The sequence below is a fragment of the Nyctibius grandis genome, chromosome 17 (assembly GCF_013368605.1).
Source record: "Nyctibius grandis isolate bNycGra1 chromosome 17, bNycGra1.pri, whole genome shotgun sequence".
Taxonomy (NCBI): domain Eukaryota; kingdom Metazoa; phylum Chordata; class Aves; order Nyctibiiformes; family Nyctibiidae; genus Nyctibius; species Nyctibius grandis.
The window spans coordinates 1164580-1189203 of NC_090674.1; the positions used below are offsets into that span (position 1 = coordinate 1164580).

Here is a 24624-nt window from a genome sequence, read left to right on the forward strand (position 1 = left end):
CGGCTCAATGGTGGCCCCGCTGCGTGCGAACAATAACAGAATTTTTTGGGCCTATGAAGTTTTTCCTGCGCGGTCCCCCGGGGCGAGCGGGACCCGCGTCCCATCGCCACCACCGGGCGGGCCCCTGGCCCCACGCCGGTATTTTTGGGGGGTTTATGGATGCAGGACCCCAACGTGAAGCCGCGTCTCCGAGGGGTAAAGGGATGCGGGAGGTTTGCTCGATGGGTGTCACCTTGGCCCCGTGGTGGTACCCGAGGGTGGCCCCGGTTTGGGGGTGTCGTCACACGGCGTGGGTTGGTTTGGGGTGGAAAGGGGGTGATGGGGGCCGGGCGGTGGGGTGAGGTGGTTTTGGGGTGGGGGGGTGGGGGGGGTGGGTGCAGAGCATCTGGAAACCTGCGGGAAAAAAGGAGGGGAAAAAAGAGGGGGGAATTAGAGAGAGGGGGAAAAGGGGAAAAGGGGGAAAAAAGGGGGGGAAGGAGGGAAAAAGGGGGGGAAAAGGGGAAACAGAAAAAAGGAGAAAAAGGGGAAAAGGGGGGAAGGGGAAAAAAGGGGGGGAAGACGGAGGAAAGGGGGAAAAGGGGGGGAAAGGGGGAAAAGGGGAAAAGAGGGAAAAAAGGGGGAAAAGGAAGGAAATAAGGGAAAAAGGGGGAAAGGGGGGAAGGGGAAAAAAGGGGGGGAAGAGGGAGGAAAGGGGGAAAAGGGAGGAGAAGGGGAAAAAAGGGGAAGCAAGGGCTAAGCCCCGCCTCAGCCAGGCCTTCCCAGCTCGGGGCCGGGGGAGCCACGGCCCCTTGTGGCAGCAGTCAGAAGCCCAAAGAGGGGGTTCAGCCATCCCACAGCCCCCCAGTGCCCCCCAGCACACCCCAGTGACCCCATAGCCCTCACAGGCCCCCAGTGACCCCCATAGCCCTCAGAGCCCCCCAGTAGACCCCGGTGCCCCTCATAGCCCTCGCAGCTCCCCCAGTGCCTCCCAGTGCCCCCATAGCCCTCACAGCCCCCCCAGTGCCCCCCAATCCCCCATAGCCCTCCCAGCCCCCACAGTTTCCCCATTTTCCCCCCAGTGCCCCCGTAGCACTCACAGCCCCCCCAGTGCCCCCCAATCCCCCATAGCCCTCCCAGCCCCCCACAGTTTCCCCATTTTCCTCCCAGTGCCCCCATAGCACTCACAGCCCCTGCAGTGCCCCCCAATCCCCTGTAGCTCTCACAGTCCCCCAATTCCCCCCCAGTGCCCCCAGATCCTCCCACAGCCCCCCCCCAGTTCCCTCCATTCCCCCCCCCCATAGCTCTCACAGCCCCCCAGTTCCCCCCAGCGCCCCCCATAGCCCTCACAGCCCCCCCAGTTCCACCCAGTACCCGCCAGATCTCCCCCAGTACCCCCCAATGCCCTTCCAGCTCCCCTAGGACTTCACAATGTCCCCCCAGATACGCCCAATACCCCCTCACAGGCCCCCCAGCACCCCCAGTACCCCCCAGTGCCCTCCAGACCCCCCTGAACTCCCCAGTACCCCCCCAGTTCCCCCCAGTGCCCTCCCATAGTCCTCCCAGTGGCCCCCAGTGCCCCCTGCCATCCCCAGTGCAGGCAGGAGAGGGCAGCACCTGCCCCCACAAAACCTATACGGGGGGGCCGGGGGGGACCACAAACCTACGACCCCCCCACAAACCCACAAATACCCTTTGCAAACCCCCAAGGCCCATTGCAACCCCCCAAACCCCTTTGCAAACCCAAACCCCCCCTTGCAAACCCCTAAACCCCACTGCAAACCCCCAAGCCCCCTTACAAGCCCACAAGCCCCCTTGCAACACCCCAAGTCCCCATTGCAACCCCCAAGTCCTGCTGCAAACCCCCAGACCCCACTGCAGACACCCCAAACCCCACTGCAATCCCCCAAGCCCCCTTACAAACCCAAAAGCCCCACTGCAGCCCCCCAAGTCCCTTTCCAAACCCCAAACCCCCCTTGCAAGTTTGGGGGTGACGTTCTGGGTCGGGGGCTGCAGGTGGCTCTGGGACCCCCCCGATGAGGAGATGCTCATTAGCCCACAGCTAATTAGGGGTGTGATTAACCCCCCCAAATTTCTGTGCCCCAAAATCCCTCCTGCAAATCACGTCCCCACCGGTGGCACCGTCCCTGCGGTGCAGCAAATTGGGGGCACTCCAGGGTGACACCGCTCTGCTTGGGGACACGGGGACGGCAGCAGCACCCTCCCACCCGCTGTCCTGCCAGCGCTGCCCAGCCCCAGCGCCCCGGGGGGACCCTCCGGGTGACACCAGGCCTGGTGTCACCACCCCACCGGGGCAGCACCCCAACGGTACCGGCCATGGGCACCCCCGGGAGCACCCCGGGTGACCCCAGGTGGCAGCGCAGACACGGGGACCGGTGCCACCACCCCTGTACCACAGCATCCCATCGGTACCAGCCATGGGCACACCCAGGAGCACCCTTGGGTGGCCTCAGGCAGCAGCGGGGACACAGGGACCGGTGCCACCACCCCTCTGGTACCAGCCCTGAGCACCCTTGGGTGACCCCAGGCAGCACGGGTAACCAGTGCCACCACCCCTGCACTGCCACACCCCGCCGGTACCGGACCCGGGACCCTCCCCGGGTGACCCCAGGCAGCAGCGGGGACACAGGGACCGGTGCCACCACCCCTCCGGTACCAGCCGTGAGCACCCCCGGGTGACCCCAAGCCACAGCAGGGACACGGGGACCGGTGCCACCTGCACCCCGCTGCAGCACCCCGCCGGTACCGGCCCTGAGCGCCCCCGGGACCCCCCCGGGTGCCCCCAGGCAGCACCGGTGACCGGTGCCCCCTCCCCTCCGGGGCAGCACCCCGCCGGTACCGGCCCCGGGAGCCCCCCGGGTGCCCCCAGGCAGCACGTGTCACCGGTGCCACCTCCCCCGCGCCGCCGCCCCCCGCCGGTACCGGTCCCCCCCATCCCGGGGAGCACCCGCTGCCCGGGGCGGGCCCCCCCCCACCTCCCTCCCCACCGTTGCCAGGGCGACCCCCCCCCCCGCCCCCCCCCCCGTTGCCATGGCGAGCGCGAGCCGCGGCCGCCGTCGCGGCAGGGGCGCGGTGAGGCGCCGGTGGGCGTGTCGGTCGTGGCGGGCGAGGGCGGTGATTGGCCCGCCGCGCCCCACGTGACGCGCGGAGGAATGCAAATGAGTTATGGCATCGCGCCGCCGCGCCGCCGCCTGAGGGAGGAGGGAGCGGCCGCGGGCCCGGCCCCGCCGGCACCGGGCCCCCCCCCCGGCCCCGCGGCCCCCCCCCCCGCCCCCCGCAGCCGCCGGCGCCATGGCCGTGGCCGGCGGGAGCCGCTCCGCGCGGGCCGCAGGTACCGCGTTCACCGCCGCTACCGGGCCCCGGCGGCTTTGTCTGGGCCGGGCCGTGGGTGAGGGGGGGCGGGACGGGGTGAGGGGGGGGGGCAGCGCCGCGCATGCGCCCCGCGACCCGCCGTGCCTCAGTTTACCCACCCGCGCACCCACCGCCCGGCCCGGCCCGGCCCAGACCCCACCGGGGCCGGGTCCCCGCCGCCGCTCCCCGTCAGACCCCCCCATTTCCCACCCCCACCCCGTTATATCCCACCCCCCAGCATCTCCCACCCCTCCCCATCACCTTGCCCCCCCCCCCCCCCGCTGATTTTACATCCCCTTATTATTATCCCCCACCCCCCATCATGTTCTACTGCTTCCTCTCATGTCCCACCCCCCCGTTCCATCCCACCCCCCATCTCCCACCCCTCCCCATCACCTTGCCCCCCCCTTTCACATTTTACACCCCCTTATTGTTAGTTCCCACCCCCCCACTCTCATACTCCACTGTTTACTATTCTATCTGACCCCCCCTTCTATCTGACCCCCCCTCTATTCTGTCCCACCCCCACTAGCATCACCCACCCCCCCACCATCTCCCACCCCTCCCCATCATCTTACCCCCCCCAATTTCACACCCCCTTCTTATTATTTCCCACCCCCATCATATTCTACTGCTTCCTGGCATGTCCAACCCCCCCCCCATTCTATCCCACCCCCCCACTAGTGTTTCCTACCCCCTACCATCACCTTGCCCCCCCCTTTCTGATTTTACACCCCCTTATTATTAGTTTCCACCCCCCCACTCTCATACTCCACTGCTTACTATCATAGCTGACCCCCCCATTCTATCCCACCCCCCCCATTAGTGTTTCCCACCCCCCACCATCATCTTGCCCCCCCTTTCTGATTTTACACCTCCTTATTATTCCCACCCCCCCATCATACTCCCCCACTTACTCTCATATCTGCCCCCCCCCTCTATTCTATGTGACCCCCCCACTAGTCTGTCCCACCCCCACTAGCGTTACCCACCCCTCCCCATCGCCTTGCCCCCCTCCCTGATTTTACACCCCCTTATTTCCCACCCCCCCATCATATTCTGCTGCTTCCTATCATGTCTGACCCCCCCATTCTATCCCACCCCCCACCACCATCTTGCCCCCCCTTTCTCATTTTACACCCCCTTATTATTATTTACCACCCCCCCACTCTCATACTCCACTGTTTACTATTCTGACCCCCCCTACTCTATCTGACCCCCCCCTCTATTCTGTCCCACCCCCACTAGCATCACCCACCCCCCCACCATCTCCCACCCCTCCCCATTATCTTGCCCCCCCCTTCTCATTTTACCCCCCCTTATTATTAGTTCCCACCCCCCCATCACACTCCACCACCTACTGTCATATCTGCCCCCCCCCCCATTATACTTCACCCCCCTCTATCCCACCCCCCATTATAATTTCCCCACCCCCCCATCATTTTGCACCCCTATTTTGGGCTCAGCTCAGGGGGGGTCCCACCCTGTGCCAGCTGTGGGACCCCCCCACCCCATGGTGGGTGCTGCCGTCACCCAGCGGTGCCAGAATTCTTCCCCTTTTTGTTTAATTTTGGGCGGGTTTAGTGGTTTTTGGGGGGTCGTGGGGTTGGCTCTGTCACCTGTGGCTCAAAAGCGATGTCCCCCCCCCATCTGACACCCCAAAATCCACGTGGGGGGGGGGCTCGAACCCACGGCGGGTGGGTGGTGGGTGCTGTCGGGGTCTTCCCACGCCGTTGGGCTGGGCTCAGGGTGGGCCCAGTGTGGTCTGTCCATGGTGGTCACCATGGTGGCCCTGTGTCACCCCGATGTCACCAGGCTCTTCTTGGGGGGGGACACACAAAAAAGGGTCTGTGGGCGCTCGGTGGGGGGAAGGCACTTCCCAAGATGTGTCCAGCTCGTGGTGGGCACGTGCCAGCAGCCGGACCTGACGCTGGGGAGCGTCACGGGCCACCCGTGGGGTTGTCACACCAAGCAGCGGTGGGGACACGTGGTGCCACCTCTGTGGATGCATGCGTTGACACCCTCGGGGGACTCAACCCCGTGGGCCACCAATGCCGGGGACGTCGCCACTGCCACGTCCCTCGGGTGCCGTGCAGCATCTAGAGGCGGCTGGTGTGGTTTGGTTGGGCCATGTGGCTGTGGCATGGCCACTGTGGCCACCCATTGTGGCCACCAAGGCCACCCACCATGGCCGCTGTCCATGGTCTGCAGTGCCCCACGCTGCTGTCCCTGGTCCTGCTGTGGTGGCGCCCATCAAGGTGTCGCCCATCATAGTGGCACTCATCAAGGTGACACACATGGCGGTGGTGCCCATCGTGGTGGCACCCATCAAGGTGACACGCATGGCGGTGGCGTCCATGGTGGTGGCACCCATCAAGGTGACACGCGTGGCGGTGGTGTCCATGGCGGTGGCCCCCATGGCCTGGCAGCGCAGGGGCTCGGCAGGGATGGGTGTCAGGGGCAGGCGACCGGAGGTCCCTTGGTGCACATGTGGCCACCGGAGCGCGGTGGCCGTGGGTGGCTGTTGGTGACCATGGAGCCTGGTGGCCACCATGGTGGCGGTGGTGATGGTGGTGCTGCCCACAACCCTTCTGCGGCCTCCGCAGCGCCCGCCCCTCTGTCCCTGTCCTCCTCCCGTCCTTCTGTCCCTCCCGTCCATCCCCTTCCTTCCATCTGCTCGTCCCTCTCCTTCCATCTGTCCGTCCCTTTGTCCCTTTCCCCGTCCATCCTTCTGTCCATCCCCCCGTCCCTCTCCTGCTTCCGTCCCTCCTTCCCTTCAGCTCTTTCCGTCTGTCCGTCCTTCCTCTTCCCTCCGCCCTTGGTCCCTTCCCTCCTTCCATCCATCCTTTCGTCTGTGCTAATTTCTGTCCTTCTGTCTTTCCATCCCTCCTTCTGTCTGTCCTTTCCTCCGTCCGTCCGTGTCCATCCATCCTTCTCCATCCCTTCCCTCCTTCTGTCTGTCCTTCTGTCTATCCTTTCCTCCCTCCCTCTGCTCTCCCTTCCATCCCTTTCCTACTTCCTTCTGTCCCGTCCATCTGTCCGTCTGTCCCTCCTGGCCTTTGTCCCTCTCCTACTGCCCCTATTTCCTTCTGTCCGTCTGTCCCTTCCTCTCCTCCTCCTCGTCCGTCCTTCTGTCCCTCCCCATGTCCTCACCCACCTCTCTCCCTCCCTTCCATCCCTCCCCTGTCCGTCCGTCCTTCCCTTTCCTCCATCCATCCATCCCCTCGCCCCTTCCCTCCCTCTGTCCCTCTGTCCGTCCACCCCCTGCCCCTCCCTCAGCACCGGGGCAGGATGCGGCCCCAGCCCCCTCGCACGCAGCAGGACGGCACCGGGGAAGGGGGTTCGGTGGCACCGGAGGTGCCAGGTTGGGCACCCACGTGGGTGCAACCCCCCCCACCTTCCCCCATGGGTGCACCCCGGGGTGGGGGTGCTTCAGAGGGAGGGGTTTGGGGGGCCCCATCCCCATCCCACCACCCCAGGGGGGCCGCAGTGTGCCCATCGGCGCGGGCACCCATCAGGTCCCACCGCAGGGTGCCCCCTCACCCCTTCTCCCCCCCCCCCCAGCTGTAGCCTGACCCCCGCCGCCCCGCAGCCCCCCGGCCCCCCGCCATGGACAACGAGCAGCTCCCGGCCCCGCCGCCCGCCAGCAGCGCCGCCGGCACCGCCACGACGCCCACCAGCACCGGCCCCGCGCGCCCGCCCGCGCCCCAGATCTCCGTCTACAGCGGCATCCCCGACCGCCAAACCGTCCAGGTACGGCGCTTTCCGGGGGGGTGGGGGGGGGTGTGGGTGGCGTTTCGGGGTGGGGGGACACCTGTGCACCCCCGCAGGTGATCCAGCAGGCGCTGCACCGGCAGCCCAGCACGGCGGCGCAGTACCTGCAGCAGATGTACGCGGCGCAGCAGCAGCACCTCATGCTGCAGACGGCCGCGCTCCAGCAGCAGCACCTCACCAGCGCCCAGCTCCAGAGCCTGGCCGCCGTCCAGCAGGTACGGGGACACCCACCCCGCGGCCACCCATGGGTGCTGCAGAGCGGCAGCCAGGTGACACGTGGGGGTTGTTTTTACCCCAGGCGAGCTTGGCGGCCAACAGGCAGAGCGGCTCTTCGGGGGGCAACGGCACCCAGGCGGCGCCGGCGCAGCAGCCCACGGTGAGTCCCAGAGTGGTTAAGGGTGGGAAGGGGCTTCTGGAGATCACCCAGCCCAACCCCTGCCCAAGCAGGGTCACCCACAGCACGTTGCACAGGGTCGTGTCCAGGCGGGGTTTGAATATCTCCAGAGAAGGAGACTCCCCACCCTCCCTGGGCAGCCTGTGCCAGGGCTCTGGCACCCTGAAAGCATCACAGAGTCAACGAGGTTGGCAGAGCCCTCTGGGCTCATCGAGTCCAACCATTGCCCTGACACCACCATGGCAACTAGACCAGGGCACTAAGTGCCATGTCCAGCCTTTTCTTAAACCCCTCCAGAGATGGTGACTCCACCACCTCCCTGGGCAGCCCCTTCCAATGGCTAATGACCCTTGCTGAGAAGAAATGCTTCCTGATGTCCAACCTGACCCTCCCCTGGCCAAGCTTGAGGCTGTGTCCTCTTGTCCTAGCGCTGGTTGCCTGGGAGAAGAGGCCGATTCCCACCCCGCTACACCCTCCCTTCAGGTAGTTGTAGACTGCACTAAGGTCACCTCTGAGCCTCCTCTTCTTCAGGCTAAACACCCCCAGCTCCCTCAGCCGTTCCTCGTAGCAGAGATCATAGAATTGTTTGGGTTGGGAAGGACCTTTAAGATCATCAAGTCCAACCATTAACCTCACCCTACCAAGTCCAGCACTAAACCAAACGCTCCAGTCCTCTGATCATCAACCAGATGCTCCAGCCCTCTGACCATCTCCGTACCCTCCGCTGGACTCTCTCCAGTAGTTCCTGGTCTTTCTTGAACTGGGGGGCCCAGAACTGGACACAGTTACTCCAGGTGTGGCCTCACCAGGGCCATGTAGAGGGGGAGGAGAACCTCCCTCAACCTGCTGGCCACACTCTTCCTCACGCACCCCAGGACACCACTGGCCTTGGCCCCAAGGGCACATTGCTGGCTCATGGGGAACATGGTGTCCACCAAGTCCCGCTGGCACCCACCCCGCTGGCACCCACCCGGCACCCAGCACCCCAACATTCTCCCGCTGCCCCGTTACAGATCAACCTGGCGACGTCGCCGGCGGCGGCGCAGCTGCTGAACCGGGCGCAGAGCGTGGCCCCCGGCGCCTCGGGCATCGCGCAGCAGGCCGTGCTGCTGGGCAACGCCGCCTCGCCCGCCCTCACCGCCAGCCAGGCCCAGATGTACCTGCGGGCACAGATGGTACGGGGGCACCCGTGCCCTGCCCCGGGGCTGGGGGGTGGCTGGGAGCCATGGGGTGGCTGGGACCCGTAGGGTGCTCATGGTCCCACTGTGGGGTGGTGGGGAATGTAGGGTGCTCCTGGTCCTGCTGTGGGGTGGCTGGGACCCATGGGATGGCTGGGACCCTTGGGGTGCCCATGGTCCTGCTCTGGGGTGGCTGGGAGCCATAGGGTGCTTGTGGTCCTGCTGTGGGGTGCTGGGACCCATGGGGTGATCATGGTTCTGCTCTGGGGTGGCTGGGACCCATGGGGTGCTTGTCATCCTGCTGTGGGGTGCTGGGACCTGTGGGGTGCTGCTGGTGCTGCTGTGGGGTAGCTGGGACCCATAGGGTGCCTGTGGTCCCACTGTGGGGTGCCCGTGGTCCCGCTGTGGGGTGGCTGAGACCCATGGGGTGCTCCTGGTCCTGCTGTGGGGTACTGGGACCCATGGGATGGCTGGGACCCTTGGGGTGTCCATGGTCCCACTGTGGAGCAGCCAGACCCCATAGGGTGCCCCCCACCCTCCTGGACGATGCCCAGGCCCTATAGGGTGTCCTTCACCCTGCTATGGGGCGTGTAGACCCTTTACTCCTCTGGGGGGGTCCCCAGCCCCCCTGTCAGGTGTCATCTGCTCCGCTGTGAGGTGCTCAGCCCCCCCAGGGCACCCACAGGGCACCCACAGGCCTTTGGGGGGGGTCAGGCCCCTATAGGGTGTCCCCCCACCACACTGGGGTGCCCAGACCCCATAGGGTGCCCCTGACACGGATGGGGGGACACATGTGTCACACCCCACACGTGCCACCCCATAGGGACACGCTGGGGGACACACACACACAAGGGGTGCCCCCCCCCACGCCATGGGGGGGCCCCGCACCCACTCTCTGTGCCCCCCCCCCCAGCTCATCTTCACCCCCACCGGCCCCGTCAGCGCCGTCCGCCCCGAGAGCCCCGCACCGGCCCCACCACCCGCCCCGCCACCCGCTGCCCCCCAGGTGAGCCCACCCCGCACCCCCCACCCCCCAGCCCCCCACCCCGGGGCCCCCCCTGACCCGCTGCCATTGCAGGTGCACAGCCTGGCCCTGCGCCCCGCCGGCCCCCACCTCCCCGCCCTGGCCATGAAGCCCCCCGGCGGTGCCCCCCCCCCGCCCCGGGCTGGCCCCCCTCGGGGGCCCCCCCCGGACCCCCCCCCCACCGAGCACCTCAAAAAAGCCGAGGGTCCCGACGCCCGCGCCCACCCCCTGGCCCGCACCGCCGCCCCCGCTGCCGCCCACCCGCTCGTCAGCCCAGGTAAGGTGCTACGCCGTGGCGGGGGGCACCCGTGGGTGCTGGGGGGAGTCACAGGGTGGGGTGTTCACTCTGGAACCTAACGATGGTTTTCTTACCTGTATGTGGGACCGGCAACCCCCTACACCCACTTCAGGGTGTCGCCCTCCCCGTTGGGTGCTCAGAAGGTCGGGGTGAGGCGAGCAGGGTGGGCACAGCCCTCGGCCGAGCCGCCTGCGGGGCGTTCACTCTGAAACCTAACGATGGCCCACACAGGTTTTGCCTGTGCAGCAGCACCCCCCTTGTATTTAGGACCCCACACCCCCTCGGGGGCCCTGCCCAAGGGGGTCTCAGCACCCATAGGGTCCCCGAGTCCCATGGGGTGCTGGAGCCCCCCGAAATGGGGGCACCCGCTACCCCGGGGACACCCTGAGCCCGGCCGCCTCCTGCCACAGCAGGAGCTGGCAGCGCTGTCGTCAGTAGGCACCAGAGTGAACAGAGGCTAGAGCGAGCGGAGCGGGGGGATGCTGGGGGTGGGGGCCTTTGGGGCCGAGGTCCCGGTGACCGGGGGGGGTCCCTGTCCCCCGTCGCTGTCCCCGCAGCCTACGCCCCGCTGCAGCCCCCCCAGTTCCTGCCGCAGCCACCGAAGCCGCCGCAGCCGCCGCCGCAGTTCGTCATCCAGCCGCAGCCCCCCCGCGGGCAGCCCCCCCCCGCCGCCCCCCAGCTCCAGCCGCTGCCCCCCGCCAGCCCCGGCCCGGCCCCCCAGCCCAGAGCGGGGGCGCCGCAAGGGCCGGCAGGGGGTGAAGGCGGCGGCCCCCCCCCCAACGGGCACCCCCCCGCCTGCCCCGGCGCCCCCCGCAAGTTCCAGCACGCCTCGGCCGTCATCCTGCAGCTGCAGCCCGGCACGGTGAGGGGGCACGGGGGGGTTGGTGTGTGTGCACGTGTGTGTGTGCGTGGGGGGGGGAGTGCCTGATCCCTGCACACGTGTGTGTGTGCACGTGCTGTGTGTGCACGTGGGGAGGTACAGGTGCATGATCCCTGCGTGTGTGTGTGTGTACATGGGGGGTGCAGGTGCCTCATCCCTGCACACGGTGTGTGTGCACATGTTTGTATATGTGTGTGTGCACGTGTGTGTGTGTGTACGTGGGGGGTGCAGGTGCCTGATCCCTGCACATGTGTCTGTGTGCACATATGTGTACACATGTGTGTGTGCACAGGGGGGTGCAGGTGCCTGATCCTTGCACAGGTCTGTGTGCATGTTTGTACACGTGTGTGTGCACATATGTGTGCACATGTGTGTACGTGTGTGTGTACGTGGGGGGATGCAGGTGCCTGATCCCTGCACACGTGTGTGTGTGCACATTTGTACACGTGTGTGTGCACGTGTGTGTACATGTGTGTGTGTGCGTGGGGGGTGCAGGTGCCTGATCCCTGCACACGTGTGTGTGTGTGCACATTTGTATACATCTGTGTGTGCACAGGGGGTGCAGGTGCGTGATCCCTGCACATGTGTGTCTATGTGTGCACATGTGTGTACGTGGGGGGTGCAGGTGCCTGATCCCTGCACATGTGTGTGTGAACATGTGTGTGCACACGTGTGTGCCTGATCTGTGCAGGGGACAGCGTGTGCAGATGTGCCCGATCCCCACACATGTGCTTGATCCACACGTGTCTGCATGCATGCAGGTGTGCACACTCGTGCCAGGCCTGTGCGTGCGTGTACCTGCTCCGTGCACGTGCGTGCACGTGGGTTGGCTGGATTCATGCACATGGGTGTGTGCACGTGTGTGCCTGATCCACACACGTGTGTGTGCAGGTGTGCGCCTGATCTGGGCACATGTGCTTAATCCATGTGTCTGATGCACGTGTGTGCATGTGCACATGTGCCAGAGCCATGCACGTGGGTGTGCGTGTGTGCACCTGGTCCATGCATGTGTGCACACGGGTTTGACATGTCCATGCACGCACGTGTATGTACTTGGTCCGTCCACGTGTGTGTGCAGACGTGTTTGCCTGGTCCATGCACGTGGGCGTGTGCACGTGATCTGTGCATGTGCCTGATCCCTGCATGTGTGTGCATGATCCACGTGTGTCTGACCCGTGCACATGTACTGGAGCCATGCACACGTGTGTGCACAGCTTTGCCACACCCACACCTATGTGTGCTTGCACGTGTGCCCCGGGTCCATGCACACGTGTGCTGGATCCGTGTGTGTCTGGCCCACGCATGTGTGTGCACGTGCTGGATCCACGCACGTGTCTGTGTGCGTGTGTGTACTGGATCCATGCACATGCATGTGCATGCCCCATCATGCACGTGTGTGTGGATGCATCTGCCTGAGTGACACGTGTGTGTGCACACGCATGGCCAACCCAGGCACGTGTGTGCCAAACCCACGCATGCCAGTGCGTGTGTGTGTACTGGATTCATGCACATGTGTGTGCAGACATGTGTGCCCCATCATGCACATGTGTGTGGATGCGTGTGCCTGAGTGACACGTGTGTGTGCACACGCATGCCCGACCCAGGCACGTGTGTGCCAGACCCACGCATGCATCTGTGTGTGTCTGTACTGGATCCATGCACACGTATGTGCATGCCCCATCATGTGCGTGTGGACGCGTGTGCCTGACACGTGTGTGCGCACGCACGCCCGCCCCAGGCACACGCGTGTGCCAGACCCACACGCATCCGCACGCCCCCCCGCCCACACGTGTGCGTGCCCCTGTGCCGCGCACACGCCTGACCCCGCCGCACACGCGTGTGCCCCCTCCCGCCGCCGCAGCCCCCGCTCGGGGTCCCCGAGGGCGCCCGCCGGGACCCGCCGCCCGCCCCGAGGAGCGCCGCCAGCCCGCCCGCCGCCCCGCCGCCGCCCCCCGCCGCCCCCCCGCGCCCCGGCACCCCCGCGGGCGAGCGGCCCCCCGCGCACGGTAAGGGCCCCCCACCGTGGACCGCAGCGGGGGGAAACTGAGGCACGGGGGGGGCCTGGGGGGGGGGAGCCCACGGGTGCCCGTGGCGTCACCCCACGGGTGACACTGGGTGGGAGGGGTCGGGGTGGGTGTAGGGGGGTCCCCAGGGGAGGGTCCCCCCCCCGTAGGTGACACCACGTGGGCGCGCCCACCCCCACGCGTGGGCAGGGGAGGGGGCGTGGCCCCGCCCCTCTCGTGGCCCCGCCCCTCTCGAGGGCCCCGCCCCCCGGCTGCGGCTCCGCCCCAGCAGCCCCCGCCCCGAAGCTCCGCCCACTGCCCGCGTGGGCGCGCGCGCGCGCGGCGGCAGCCAATAGGCGCCCAAGGGGCGTGGCCAGCGCCAGGCCCCGCCCTCCCCGCGCAGCCGCCGCCGCCGCCCCGGCCCGGCCCGGCCCTGCAGCCGCCGCCGCCGCCTTTGTCCCCGCTCCGGCCCCGCCAGCGCCGCCCGCGCCGCCTTTGTCCCGCGCCATGGGGCCGCCGAGCCGCTGAGCGCCGCCGGTGAGTGCGGCCCGGCCTCCCCGCACCCGCCCCGCCGCGGCCCGGCCTGCTCGGGCCCGGCCCGGCCCGGCGGGGCGGCGGGCGCTGACCTCACTTCCGTATCCGCCCCCCCCCCCCCCGCCCTCCTCCGGTCCCGGCTCCGCAGCCGCGGCCCGGGCGCAGGTAGGGCCGGGGGGGAGCGGGCTCCGGCGCCGGACAATGGTGGTGGGGCCTAGCGGGGCCTAGTGAGGCCTACCGGGGCCTTACCGGGCCGTGCGGGGGCAGATGGGGCCTTACTGGGGGACATGGGGCCTTACTGGGCCGTACTGGGGCAGATGAGGCCTTACTGGGGTGTATTGGGCCGTACTGGGGTAGATATGGCCTTGCTGGTGCACACCGGGGTAGATCGCGGCTTTCCGGGGTAGATCGGGCCTTACTGGGGTGTATTGGGGCCCTACTGGGGTGTACTGGCGACTTACTGGGGCGTTATTGAGCTTTATTGGGGCATACAGGGGTAGATCGTGTCTTTCCGGGGTAGATTTGGCCTTACTGGGCTGTACTGAGGCCTTACTGGGGTGTACTGGGGACTTACCGGGGCCTTATTGAGCTGTATTGAAGCTTTACTGGGGGCTTACTGGGCATATTTAGGGGCTCTTTAGGGTCTGCCGGGGTATTTTGGGGCTCTCTAGGATCCACCAGGAGATGTTGGGGTGCACTGGGGGGGGTTGGGGGCTCTTTAGGGCACAGGAGGGATTGGGGGGGCATACGGGAACTTTACTGGGACCCACTGGGAGCGGCAGCAGCTGCTCCCCCCCCCCCTTCCTCCCCCTTTCCCATAGCAGCTGTATGGTAATCGAGGCCCCGGCGTCACCGCCGGCGTCACCGCGTCCCCCATAATCCCCCCCCCCCTCCCCGTGAAGCTGACGTCCCCCCTCGCCCCCGCAGAGCCGCCCGCCGACCGCCTTCATGCTCAGCCCCAGCCTCTCGCCACCGTTCCCGGCATGACCTCGGGCACCGGCGCTTCTGCCTCCACCGTCGCCGGCGCTGCCCCCCACAATGGTGAGAACAAACCGCCTCAGGCCATCGTGAAACCCCAAATCCTCACCCACGTTATCGAGGGCTTCGTCATCCAGGAAGGAGCGGAACCGTTCCCGGTAACGTACCCACGGCTCAACCCCAGCCTCATTTTTAGGGTTTTTTTTAGGGTTTTTTTGGGTTTTGGGTGGGTTTTAGGGTGACGGAGGGATTTTTGGGGTGAGGTAGGAGCACCCACGAGCGGGTTTTGTTTCCCCCACCCCAGGTGGGTCGCTCCTCGTTGTTGGTGGGGACCCTGAAGAAGAAGTATGCGCAGGAGCTGCTGGCTGAGAAGCTCCCGCCGCAGGACAACACCACCACCACCGACTCCGAGATGGAGGAACCTTATCTACAAGGTAGCGCCCGGCCCCCCAAAACAATCATTCCTTCCTCAGCTAAAGCCCCCTCCCCATACAAAACCACATGGTGTTTTGGGGTGTCCCCCCTTAAAGCCAGGTGGTGTTTTGGGGTGCCCCCCACTAAAAGCCATGTGGTGTTTTGGGGTGTCCCCGCCCTTAGAGCCACATGGTGTTTTGGGGGGTGTGTGTCCTCCCCTTAAAGCCAGGTGGTGTTTTTGGGGTGTCCCCCCCCTTTAAAGCCAGGTGGTGTTTTGGGTTGTCTCCCCCCCCCCTTAAAGCCAGGTGGGGTTTTGGGGTGTCCCCCCCCTTAGAGCCAGGTGGTATTTTTGGGGTGTCCCCCCCTTAAAGCCACATGGGGTTTTTGGGGGGGGGAGTGTCCCCCTTTAAAGCCACGTGGTGTTTTGGGGGTGTCATCCCCCCCCTTAAAGCCACATGGGGTTTTTGGGGTGTCCCCCCCTTAAAGCCAGGTGGTTTTTTGGGGGTGTCATCCCCCCCCCCCGCCATCACCACGGCTGAGCTCGTTGCGTTTCTCTCTCTGGGCGTCCCTGCGCGCCCCCCAGAATCCAAAGAGGAGGGGAACCCCCCCAAGCTGAAATGCGAGCTCTGCGGCCGCGTCGACTTCGCCTATAAATTCAAGCGGTCCAAGCGCTTCTGCTCCATGGCTTGTGCCAAGAGGTAACAGAAACCTCCCCCCCTCCCCCAAAAAAAAACAACCCCCCCTAAAAAAAATAACCCACCCCCCAAAAAATTAACCCCCTTCCCCTAAATTAACCCGCTTCCCATAAATAAATCCCTGTCCCATAAATAAATCCCTGTCCCAAAAAAATAATCCCTGTCCCAAAAATATAACTCACCCCCTAAAGAATAACCTGCCCCCCCCAAAAAAATATTCTCCCCCCCAGGTACAACGTGGGCTGCACGAAGCGGGTGGGTTTGTTCCACCCCGACCGCAGCAAGCTCCAGAAGCCCGGGGGCCCCCCCCACGGCCGCCGCCGCGCCTGCAAGGGGCCGTTGCCCCCCCTGGGCAAAGACACCAAGAAACAGGTGAGAGGAGCAGGATTTGTGTCCCCCCCCCCCTCCAAATTCGGGGCGATGTCACCCCTAGTGGGGGGTGGGCTCTGAGGTTGGCGCTGCTCCGTGTCCCCCCCCACCCCCCCGCCCGCAGCAGCCGCCGGTGACGCCGCCGCCGCCGTTACAGCTCAACCACAGCCAAGAAGATTCGAGCCGCTGCTCGGATAACTCGAGTTACGAGGAGCCGCTCTCGCCCATCTCGGCGAGTTCCTCCACGTCGCGACGGCGTCAGGGCGACCGCGACCTCGAACTGCGCGACATGGAGCTGCCCGACGTCCACGTCCGCGAGCTGGCCGCCATCGGGCACCGCTTCCTCCCCAGCGAGCCCAGCAAGTGGAACGTGGAGGACGTCTACGAGTTCATCCGCTCGCTGCCGGGTGAGGGGCAGCACGACACCCCCCCACACCCCACAAATCTTTGGGGGGGGGGGTTTTTTTTTGACCCCCCCCGTGTTTTTTTGTAGGTTGCCAAGAGATCGCGGAGGAGTTCCGGGCGCAGGAGATCGACGGCCAAGCGCTGCTGCTGCTCAAGGAGGATCATCTCATGAGCACCATGAACATCAAACTGGGGCCCGCCCTCAAGATCTACGCCCGCATCAACATGCTCAAGGACTCCTAGAGGCGGGTGGGGGGGGGGGGGGGACACCCAAGGGACACCCCCCCCTCCCTGTCCCCCCACCCTTAACCCCCCGCCTCGCTGAGGGGGAGGAATTGGGGGTTATGGGGAGTTGGGGGGGGGGAGGGAGCCAGTTTTGAGCACAACTGAGCCCCGGGGTGGCACCGGCCCCCCCCGGGGTGTGTATATAGCCCGTAGCTATAGCGACCCCCTATATGGGGGGGGGTCACCCCCCCCCGCCTTCTCCAGCAGGGAGTGGGGGGGTCCCTGCGTCTCCCCCGTGTCCCCATCCCCAAAACGGCAGGAAGCAGGACGATTGCCTTAACGTGGGGGGGGGCACCCCCCCTCAGCTGGGATTGGGGCTACCAGCCCTGGGAGGGGGTTGATAGCCCCACGGGGGGGGTGTTAGCCCACAGGGGGGTTGTTAGCCCCGGGGGGGGTGTCTTGGGGTGCCTGGGTGCAGAGGAGGTGTCACCCCCCCCCCTTCATACTGGGCTGGTTTGGGGGCACCTTAAAGGACGGTGGCAATGGGGGGAGGGCCCCCCCCGGCAGGTAAGGACCCCCCCCCGGTAAGTACCCCCCCCCCCACCAAGGCAGGTAAGGCCCCCCCCTCCCATCCCCCCCCCACCCCCCCACGGTCTTTTTAAGAAAAGAAAAGGAAAAAAAAAGGAAAAAAACACACACACCCCCCTCCCCCCCCCCCCGTTTTTTCCTCGTTTGTTTTTAATAAACACTGAAAAAAAAAGATAATTTGGGATGTCCCCAAGTGCCACCAAGGGCGGTGAGACACTGTGGGTGATGGGGACAGGGTTGGGGTCACCTCCCCGCTGGCCTTGGGGGTGCCCCTGCTGCCCCCCAAGTGAGGGGGGGGCTGAGGTGTGTCCCCCCCCCACCAGCTCCCTCCTCCCAGGGGCCCGTGGTGGCAGTGGGACACTCCCCACCTGCGGGGTGACCCCGAAATGCCAGTGCTCGGGGACATGGGGCCCCAGAGTAGGTGAGGTGGGGAGGGGGATGAGGGGACACCCACCGTGGTGGCACCGTGGCGATGGTGGCTGTGGTGACGTGTCCTTGGGGCCTGGGGTGAGGTGTCCCTGGAGCTGATGGCCATGGTGGTGAGGTGGCCATGGAGATGGTGCCCATGGTGACATCGCCCTAGAGCTGGTGGCCACGGTGAGGTGTCCCTGGAGCTGGTTCCTGTACTGGTGACATGTCCTTTGAGCTGGTGCCTATGGTGATGGTGTCCCCAGAGCTGGTGACCAAGGTGATGGTGTCCCTGCAGCTGGTACCCACGTTGGTGAGGTGTCCCCGGAGGTGACGGCCATTGCGATGTGTCCCCAGAGCTGGTGTCCACGGTGACCTGTCCCTGGATGTGGTGACCACAGTGAAGTGTCTCCACAGCTGGTGCCCATGTTGGTGAGGTGTCCCCAGAGCTGGAGTCCATGGCGACACGTCCCCAGAGCTGGTGGCCACAGTGACGTGTACCCAGAGCTGGTGCCTGTGGTGGTGATAACGTCCTTGAAGCTGGTGGCTGTGGTGGTGAGGTGTCCCTGGAGCTGGTGACCCTGATGACATGTCCCCAGAGCTGGTGGCCACAGTGAAGTGTCCTCTGAGCTGGTGCCCATGTTGCTGAGGTGTCCCCTGAGCTGGTGACAGGTCCTTGGAGCTGGTGGCTGTGGTGAGGGGTCCCCCCACCCACATTGGCGAGCTGTCCCCAGCTGTGGTGGCCACCCCACGGTGTCCCCAGGGCCGGTGCCCCAGCAGCAGCGGGTCACTCATCCCCCCCCAGCCCTGCTGGTCCCCAGGGGGGTCCCCAGCTCGGCCCAGCACCCCCCACCCCACGGGACGCTGGTGCCCCCCCTCCCCTGGGGACACCCCCCCGCTGTCCGCGTGACCCACAGCTGCCACCTTCATCCCCAGAGAAGCCACCAGCCCCTCATGTCCCCCGCCTCCAGCCACCATTTTCTCCCCCAACAAACACAAAACCCCAAAGTTTTTTTTAATTAATTTTTTATCGTTCTGGTTTATTTTTTTTTTCCTCTTTTTTTAATTTTTTTGGGCAACGGGCACCGCTCCGGGGGGGGGGGGGGGGTCACACCTTGGTGCCACCAGTTTGTGTCCCCCCCCCCCTCCAGCTTCTCCGTGACCCACGATGCAGGATGAGGAGGGGGGGGGGGGGCTGTTTTTTTAATTCATTTTTTCCTCTTTTCTCTTTTTTTTGCCTTTTTTCACTCCTTTTTTAATAAGGTAAGAACTAGCGCTAGGATTTCCGTCGAGGAAAAAGTTAAAAAGCGCCCCAAAATTATTGGGGGGGGGGGAAAAGGGAGGGGGGGGGTGTATAAGAGGCGTATTTACACGGTATTAACATGCTGACAAAAAAGGTTACAATATTGATATCGTACAACATCGAGGGGGGGAGGGGGGGGAATAAAAAATAATGGGGGGGGGAATAAAAAATAATGGGGGGGATTAAAAAATAATTGGGGGGGGGATTAAAAATTAATAAAGGGAAAGAAAAAAAAACAACAACAAAAAAAAACCCCAAAGAATGAGTTTAAGGCTTAAAAAGTGTATAAAAAATATCCCAAAACGTCGAGAATTTAGAGGAGGTTTTTTTTTGGGGGGGGGCAGGACATTGCCCCCTCCCCTGCACAAGGCAAAGCGATTTGCCCCCCCCAATGTGGATTTTGGGGATCCCTGGGGGGGTGGCTCTGCCCGGCGGCGTCTCCCCTCGCCGAAAGCAACTCAAAACAACCCCAAAATGGTTTAAAATCAACCCAAAAGGAGGTTCGTGGTGGGGGGGACACGTAGGGACATGCCCCCCCCGTCTCCAGCTTCATTCTTCTCCATCACGGTTCATTTTGGGGCTGAATCTCTGGTTTTTAGCAGCACCGAGGTCTTGGCCAATAAATATATATAATATATTTGTATCCAAAAATGGGCTGGGGGGGGGGGAACCCCCCAACTCCCCCCCCGTTGCCCCCCCCCAAAATAAACCAAACCGCCGAGATTCAAAGTGCTCTGAAACCGTCTTTGGGTGTCACCAAACCTGCGGTGGGTGGGGGGGGACACGTCCTGCACCCGGCTCGGGGTGCTGCAGGGTTTGCTTCCTCCTCCTCTTCTTCCTCATCGGCAGGGGGGGGTCTCCTGGCTGTCTGTGTGTGTCCCCCCCCCCCAAATAAAGGGTTAGATGAGGGAGATCCGTACGGGGATGCCGGGCGACTCCGTCCGCGGCGGCGAGTGCTGGCTGACCAGGTGCTCCACCACCGTGTGCTTGGACATGTGCTTCATCAGATAGGTCTCCTGGAGGAGGAGGAGGAGGAGGAAGGGTGAGGATGAAGCACGGGGGGGGTGTTTAGGGTGCCCCCCCCCACCCCACGGCGGCTCACCGAGGTATAGGCGCGGCCGCACATGCTGCAGCAATAGGCCTTGGCGTGTTTGATGGCGTGAGCCGAGAGGTGGATCTGGAGCGAGGCCGAGTCCGTGTAGGCGCGGTAGCAGTTGGGGCACTTGTAGGGCTTGTCCTTGTTGTGCTGGCGCTGGTGAGACTGGGAACGGCACACGGGGGGGTTACGGTGACCAACCGGTGCCCAACCGGTGACGAGGGGGGGTTGGGGTGGCCCCACCGCCCCACGCGCTCACCTGGAGGTTGGAGAGTTGGGTGAAGGCCTTCTCGCAGCCGGGGTGCGGGCACTTGTAGGGTCTGTCGCCGGTGTGGATTCTGGCGGGGCAAAGAGGGGGGTCAGGGCATGGGCCACTCACCCTGTGCCACCCTGCTGCCACGCCACGGGTTGGGGACAGCGGGGACGGGAGGACGGTGGCCTCAGTGACGTTGCCCCATCGCTTGATGAAGTGCCCAGAGGGGTACAGGGGAGAGCTGAGATGGGGGAGATGATGAGGGTGGTGGGGATGGTAAGCATGGTGGGGACAGATGAGTGTGGTAGGGATGAAGAAGATGATGAGGATGAAGAAGGTGGTGGAGACAATGAGCACAGTGGAGGTGATGAGCATGGTGGGGTCAATGAAGGTGTTGGAGATGATGACTGTGGTGGGGATGATGAAGGCACTGGGGACGGTAAGCATGGTGGGGACAGACGAGTGTGGCAGGATGAAGAAGGTGGTGGGGACAATGAGCGCAGTGGAGATGGATGAGGGTGGTGGGGTCAATGAAGCTGGTGGGGACAGATGAGCGTGGTGGGGATGATGAAGGTGGTGGGGATGATGAGCATGGTGGAGTCAATGATGGTGATGGAGATGACTGTCGTGGGGTGGATGAAGGTGGTGGAGAAGAGCATGGTGGGGATAGTGAAGGTGCTGGAGATGATGAGCGGTGGGGATGATGAAGACAGTGGGGACAGTAAGTGTGGTGGGGATGGATGTGTGACGGATGGAGAAGGTCGTGGGGATGATAAGCAGAGTACAGATGGATGAGTGTGGTCAATAAAGATGATGAGTGTGGTGGGGGTGATGAAGATAGTGGGGACAGACTGGCACAGTGGGGACAGATGACCATGGCAGGCATGATGAAGGCAGTGGAGATGATGAGCATGGTGGGATCAATGAGGTGGTGGAGAAGATGAGCATGGTGGGGATAGTGAAGGTGCTGGAGATGATGAACGTGGTGGGGATGATGAAGGCATTGGGGACAGTAAGTATGGTGGGGATGGATAAGTGTGGCAGGGATGAAGAAGGTGGTGGAAATGAAGGTGGTGGGGATGGATTGTTGTGGTGGGGACAGACGAGCGTGGTGGGGACGATGAGCATGGTGGGGATAATGAAGGTGGTGGAGATCATGAGTGTGGTGGGGACGGGGAGCATGGTGGGGATAATGAAGGTGGTGGAGTTGATGAGTGTGGTAGGGTCGATGAAGGTGCTGGAGACGATGACTGTGGTGGGGATGACAAAGGCAATGGGGATGGATTGGTGTGGTGGGGACAGATGAGCGTGGTGGGGTCGATGAAGGTGGTGGAGATCATGAGTGTGGTGGGGATGATGAAGGCAGTGGGGATGGATTGGTGTGGTGGAGTCAATGAAGGTGCCAGAGACGATGAGTGTAGTGGGGATGATGAAGGCAGTGGGGACTGATTGGCGTGGTGGGGATGAGTATGGCAGGGATGAAGAAGGTGGTGGGGACAACTAACATGGTAGGGACAAGCATGGTACAAGAGAGGCTGGGCAGATGCCCCACCACCCCCTAAGGGCAGACGAGGTTGAAGGTCCCCCCCCCCAGCCTCCTGGGCCACCCCCAGCCCTGCGGGGACGCCGTGCCCTCACCTGGTGTGCTGCTGGAGGTGGGACAGCTGGCGGAAGGACTTCTCGCAGTAGGAGCAGTGGTAGGGTTTGACGCCCAGGTGGATCCGGAGGTGCTGGGCCAGGTAGGAGGCGTTGGCGAAGGATTTGGAGCAATGGGGGCACTTGTGGGGCTTGGCCTCCGTGTGCGACTTGGAGTGGATCTGCATCTCCGACTTGGTGAAGAACGTCAAGGGACAGACCTTACACCTGCAGAAGGTCGGGGGGAAGAACCCCGCAGGGACCGGGCTGGGGGCGAGGAGGGAGGGCACCCCACCGTCACCCTGGTGCCCCCCCAAGAAGGTGGGTGCCTACCTGTAGGTCTTGCCCTCTTTGGCGGTCTCCCCCGACGCCAGGATGGGGTAGGGCACCACCAGGACCGGCGGCCCCGAGGGATTTTCCGCTTTGATCTTCTTCCGCCCGCGTTCCGCTTTGGGGGCCCCCAACAAGCCGTGACCTTGGATTGTCTTGATGGAGTCGAGGAGGGGGGGGCTGGTGATTCCTGAGATTAGGGTGGGCGAGGAGGCGATGAGGCGGCTCTGGCTGGTGGAGGTGGGCGTCGATGGGGTGCTGGTCCCCGTCCCCGCGCTGGATTCCGAGGTGCTGACAGCCGGCGCGCGAGAAGCCAGCCCCAACCCTGGGGTGGGGGGCAAAGACGGGGGGTTCACGTTAGGGAGCACCCACCCCCCTCCCTCTTCTCTCCCAGTAGGGTCCCAAATTCGGGGGATCCCACCCCAAAATCTGCCACCCGCGGCGGTACCTGTGACGGTGCTGGTGGCCGGCCGGGCGTGCAGGGCCACGTCGGGCTGGGGGACGGTTTGGGGGTGAAGCCCCGGGACCTGCTGCAGCTTGGGGAGGGACATGATGGACTGGCTGCTTTCGGCGGGGGAGGGGGGCACCAGGAGGGGCTGCTGGGAGGCCACGGAGGTGGGGGGCAAGTGCGGGGGGCGGATCTTCTCCGCCATCAACTGCTCCTTGATTTTGTTGATCAGGACCAGGTTGTCGAGCTGGTGGGGTGGAGAAGGCAGAGAGAGGGACGGGGGTCAAGGGGGGAGGAACTGGGACCCCCCCTGTGTCCGTCTGTCCTCCCTCCTCCCCGCAGTCCCAGTGTGGGGGGGGGTCCTACCTGGCTGGGCATGGTGGGGGGGGGCGGCCAGAAGTAGGGGTTGTTGAAGCGAGGCTCCGCCATCCTGTGGGGAGAGAAGGGGCAGAGGGTTAGGGGGTGGCACCGGCCACCGCACAGACCCCCACACACCCCTTGAGCCCCCACCGACACCAACCCCCCCCCAAAAAAGCCCCAGCCAGGCTCTGACAGCGGGCAGGGAGCGGGGGAACCCCCCTGAGCATCCTCCCCACCCGCAACTTCTGCGGGGTCAGGGGGACCCCGAGCACCTCGAGGACCCCAAACCCCAGCGAGCACCCGAGGACGCGATTTAGCAAAGACCTGGAGGGGGGAAATTTGGGGTAAACCCCCCCAAATCTCCCAAATCCCAGAGGTACCGGTATCGCCAGGAGGGATCGCGGAGGCGGACGGGAGCAGGATGGCGGCACAGCGAACCCACCGCCAACCCTGGATGAATCCCAACTCCCCCCCTCAAAAAAAAAGCCCTTCCCCCAAAAAAAAGCCCCCCCCTAATCCCAAGGGAAGCGACCAGCGGTGTCAACGAGCAGCTCGGAAGGAACACCCGGCTGCAGCGGGGCCGGGAGGTGTATAGAGACACTTAAACACGTCGGGAAAAATTAATTCAAATTAATTGGGGGTAATAAAAATATCTTGGGGGTAATAGAAACCATCTGCAAAGGGGGACGGCGAGGAAACGCCACCGCTGTTAACGGCCCGGCGTAACCGGGCATGGCCGTGCCGGCAAACCGCCTTACGGGGGGTTTAAGGGACCCCGGTGGGACGGACAGGAGAGGTCCCCGAGGAGCTGTGGGAATAGAAACCAGGCCGGGAGAAACTAGAGCAGCCCCGGCAGCAAAGCGCGTCCCCGAAAGCCTTTGGGGTGGGGGGATTCGGGGGTGCAGTGCCTCGGGGAAACTGAGGCACGGAGCGCCCCGGCGCACGGCCTGCGTCTGCCTCCTTCAAACGGCACCGGGGCTGCCCGGGAGCATCCCTGCTCCCGTAAAAAATACACCCTGGGGCTGGGATGTGGCGATGAGCCTTCCTCCTCCTCCTCCTCCTCGCACCCACTCGGTTTAAATCACACCCCGAGCTCCCTGTAGCACCCACCAAAAGGGGGTCCCGGTCCCACTAAGGACGGAGCACCCCAGTCTGAAACAGAGCCACGGGCCAGACCCCTCCAGGCTCGTTTTTTTGGGGCGAGGGGGGAAACTGAGGCAGGGAGGAGGGGACGGCCCGGCCCTCACGGTACGGAGCGGCGTGGGACGAGGCGACGCGGAGCGGCGAGGAACAGGAGCCGTGTCGCACGGCAGAGCCCCCAACCCCGAGCCCAGAAACCCCCCTCTATATATTATTTATATATTATTTATAAATTATTTATATATTATTTATAAATTATTTTGGAGCTGCAGGTGCCCCGCGCCCTCCGTCCCTTCTCTTCCGCCCTCCTCCCCGTCCCCGACACCGCGCCAGGGCCACCGGTGACACCAAGAAGGACCCAAAGCGCCGCCGTGGCTCCCAAACCACCACTACAACCAGTCCCAGGACGCCACGGACGGGGGTTGGCAAAGGCACCAAGTGGATTTTTTGGGGAGAAAAGTGCAAATATGGCTTGTATCCCCCCCCCCACCGCCGCCTCCACCTGAGGAGGTCTTATGAAATTAATTATAAATGATTTGCAAAA

At 64.4% G+C, this 24624-nt stretch overlaps 2 protein-coding genes across 11 annotated transcripts in view; one reads left to right on the top strand and one right to left on the bottom strand.

Annotated features, from left to right (window-relative positions):
- Nucleotides 1-18610, top strand: PHC2 (polyhomeotic homolog 2). 5 transcript variants are annotated; one of them, XM_068414561.1, is made up of 14 exons: nucleotides 1-195; nucleotides 6913-7101; nucleotides 7179-7337; nucleotides 7421-7498; nucleotides 8530-8691; nucleotides 9608-9995; nucleotides 10574-10878; nucleotides 12758-12902; nucleotides 14361-14569; nucleotides 14716-14844; nucleotides 15387-15523; nucleotides 15751-15892; nucleotides 16017-16296; nucleotides 16383-18610. In XM_068414561.1, the coding sequence occupies exons 2-14, from the start codon at nucleotides 6958-6960 to the stop codon at nucleotides 16535-16537; spliced, it is 2433 nt and encodes an 810-aa protein (XP_068270662.1). In that variant the 5' UTR covers nucleotides 1-195; nucleotides 6913-6957; the 3' UTR covers nucleotides 16538-18610. The 5 variants fall into 5 exon arrangements, with proteins under 5 accessions (XP_068270662.1, XP_068270664.1, XP_068270661.1 ...); XM_068414563.1 differs by having other exon boundaries at nucleotides 2-195; nucleotides 14716-14845; nucleotides 15409-15523; XM_068414560.1 differs by having other exon boundaries at nucleotides 2-195; nucleotides 16014-16296.
- Nucleotides 18531-24624, bottom strand: part of ZNF362 (zinc finger protein 362) — a 10988-nt gene continuing 4894 nt past the window's right edge. For all 6 annotated transcript variants that reach the window (XM_068414585.1, XM_068414580.1, XM_068414582.1 and 3 more), the window contains 7 exons: nucleotides 22947-23010; nucleotides 22581-22827; nucleotides 22136-22457; nucleotides 21806-22030; nucleotides 20174-20252; nucleotides 19921-20079; nucleotides 18531-19834 (listed from right to left, as the gene is read on the bottom strand). In XM_068414585.1, the coding sequence (XP_068270686.1) occupies nucleotides 19718-19834; nucleotides 19921-20079; nucleotides 20174-20252; nucleotides 21806-22030; nucleotides 22136-22457; nucleotides 22581-22827; nucleotides 22947-23010 (1213 nt within the window). In that variant the 3' untranslated portion in view covers nucleotides 18531-19717. The remainder of the gene's footprint in view (nucleotides 19835-19920; nucleotides 20080-20173; nucleotides 20253-21805; nucleotides 22031-22135; nucleotides 22458-22580; nucleotides 22828-22946; nucleotides 23011-24624) is intronic.

Coding starts and splice junctions, on each gene's coding strand:
- PHC2 (XM_068414560.1), top strand. CDS start 6,958: ATGGACAACGAGCAGCTCCCGGCCCCGCCGCCCGCCAGCAGCGCCGCC. Junction 7,338..7,420: donor GCCTGGCCGCCGTCCAGCAG/GTACGGGGACAC, acceptor TTTTTACCCCAG/GCGAGCTTGGCGGCCAACAG. Junction 8,692..9,607: donor TGTACCTGCGGGCACAGATG/GTACGGGGGCAC, acceptor CCCCCCCCCCAG/CTCATCTTCACCCCCACCGG.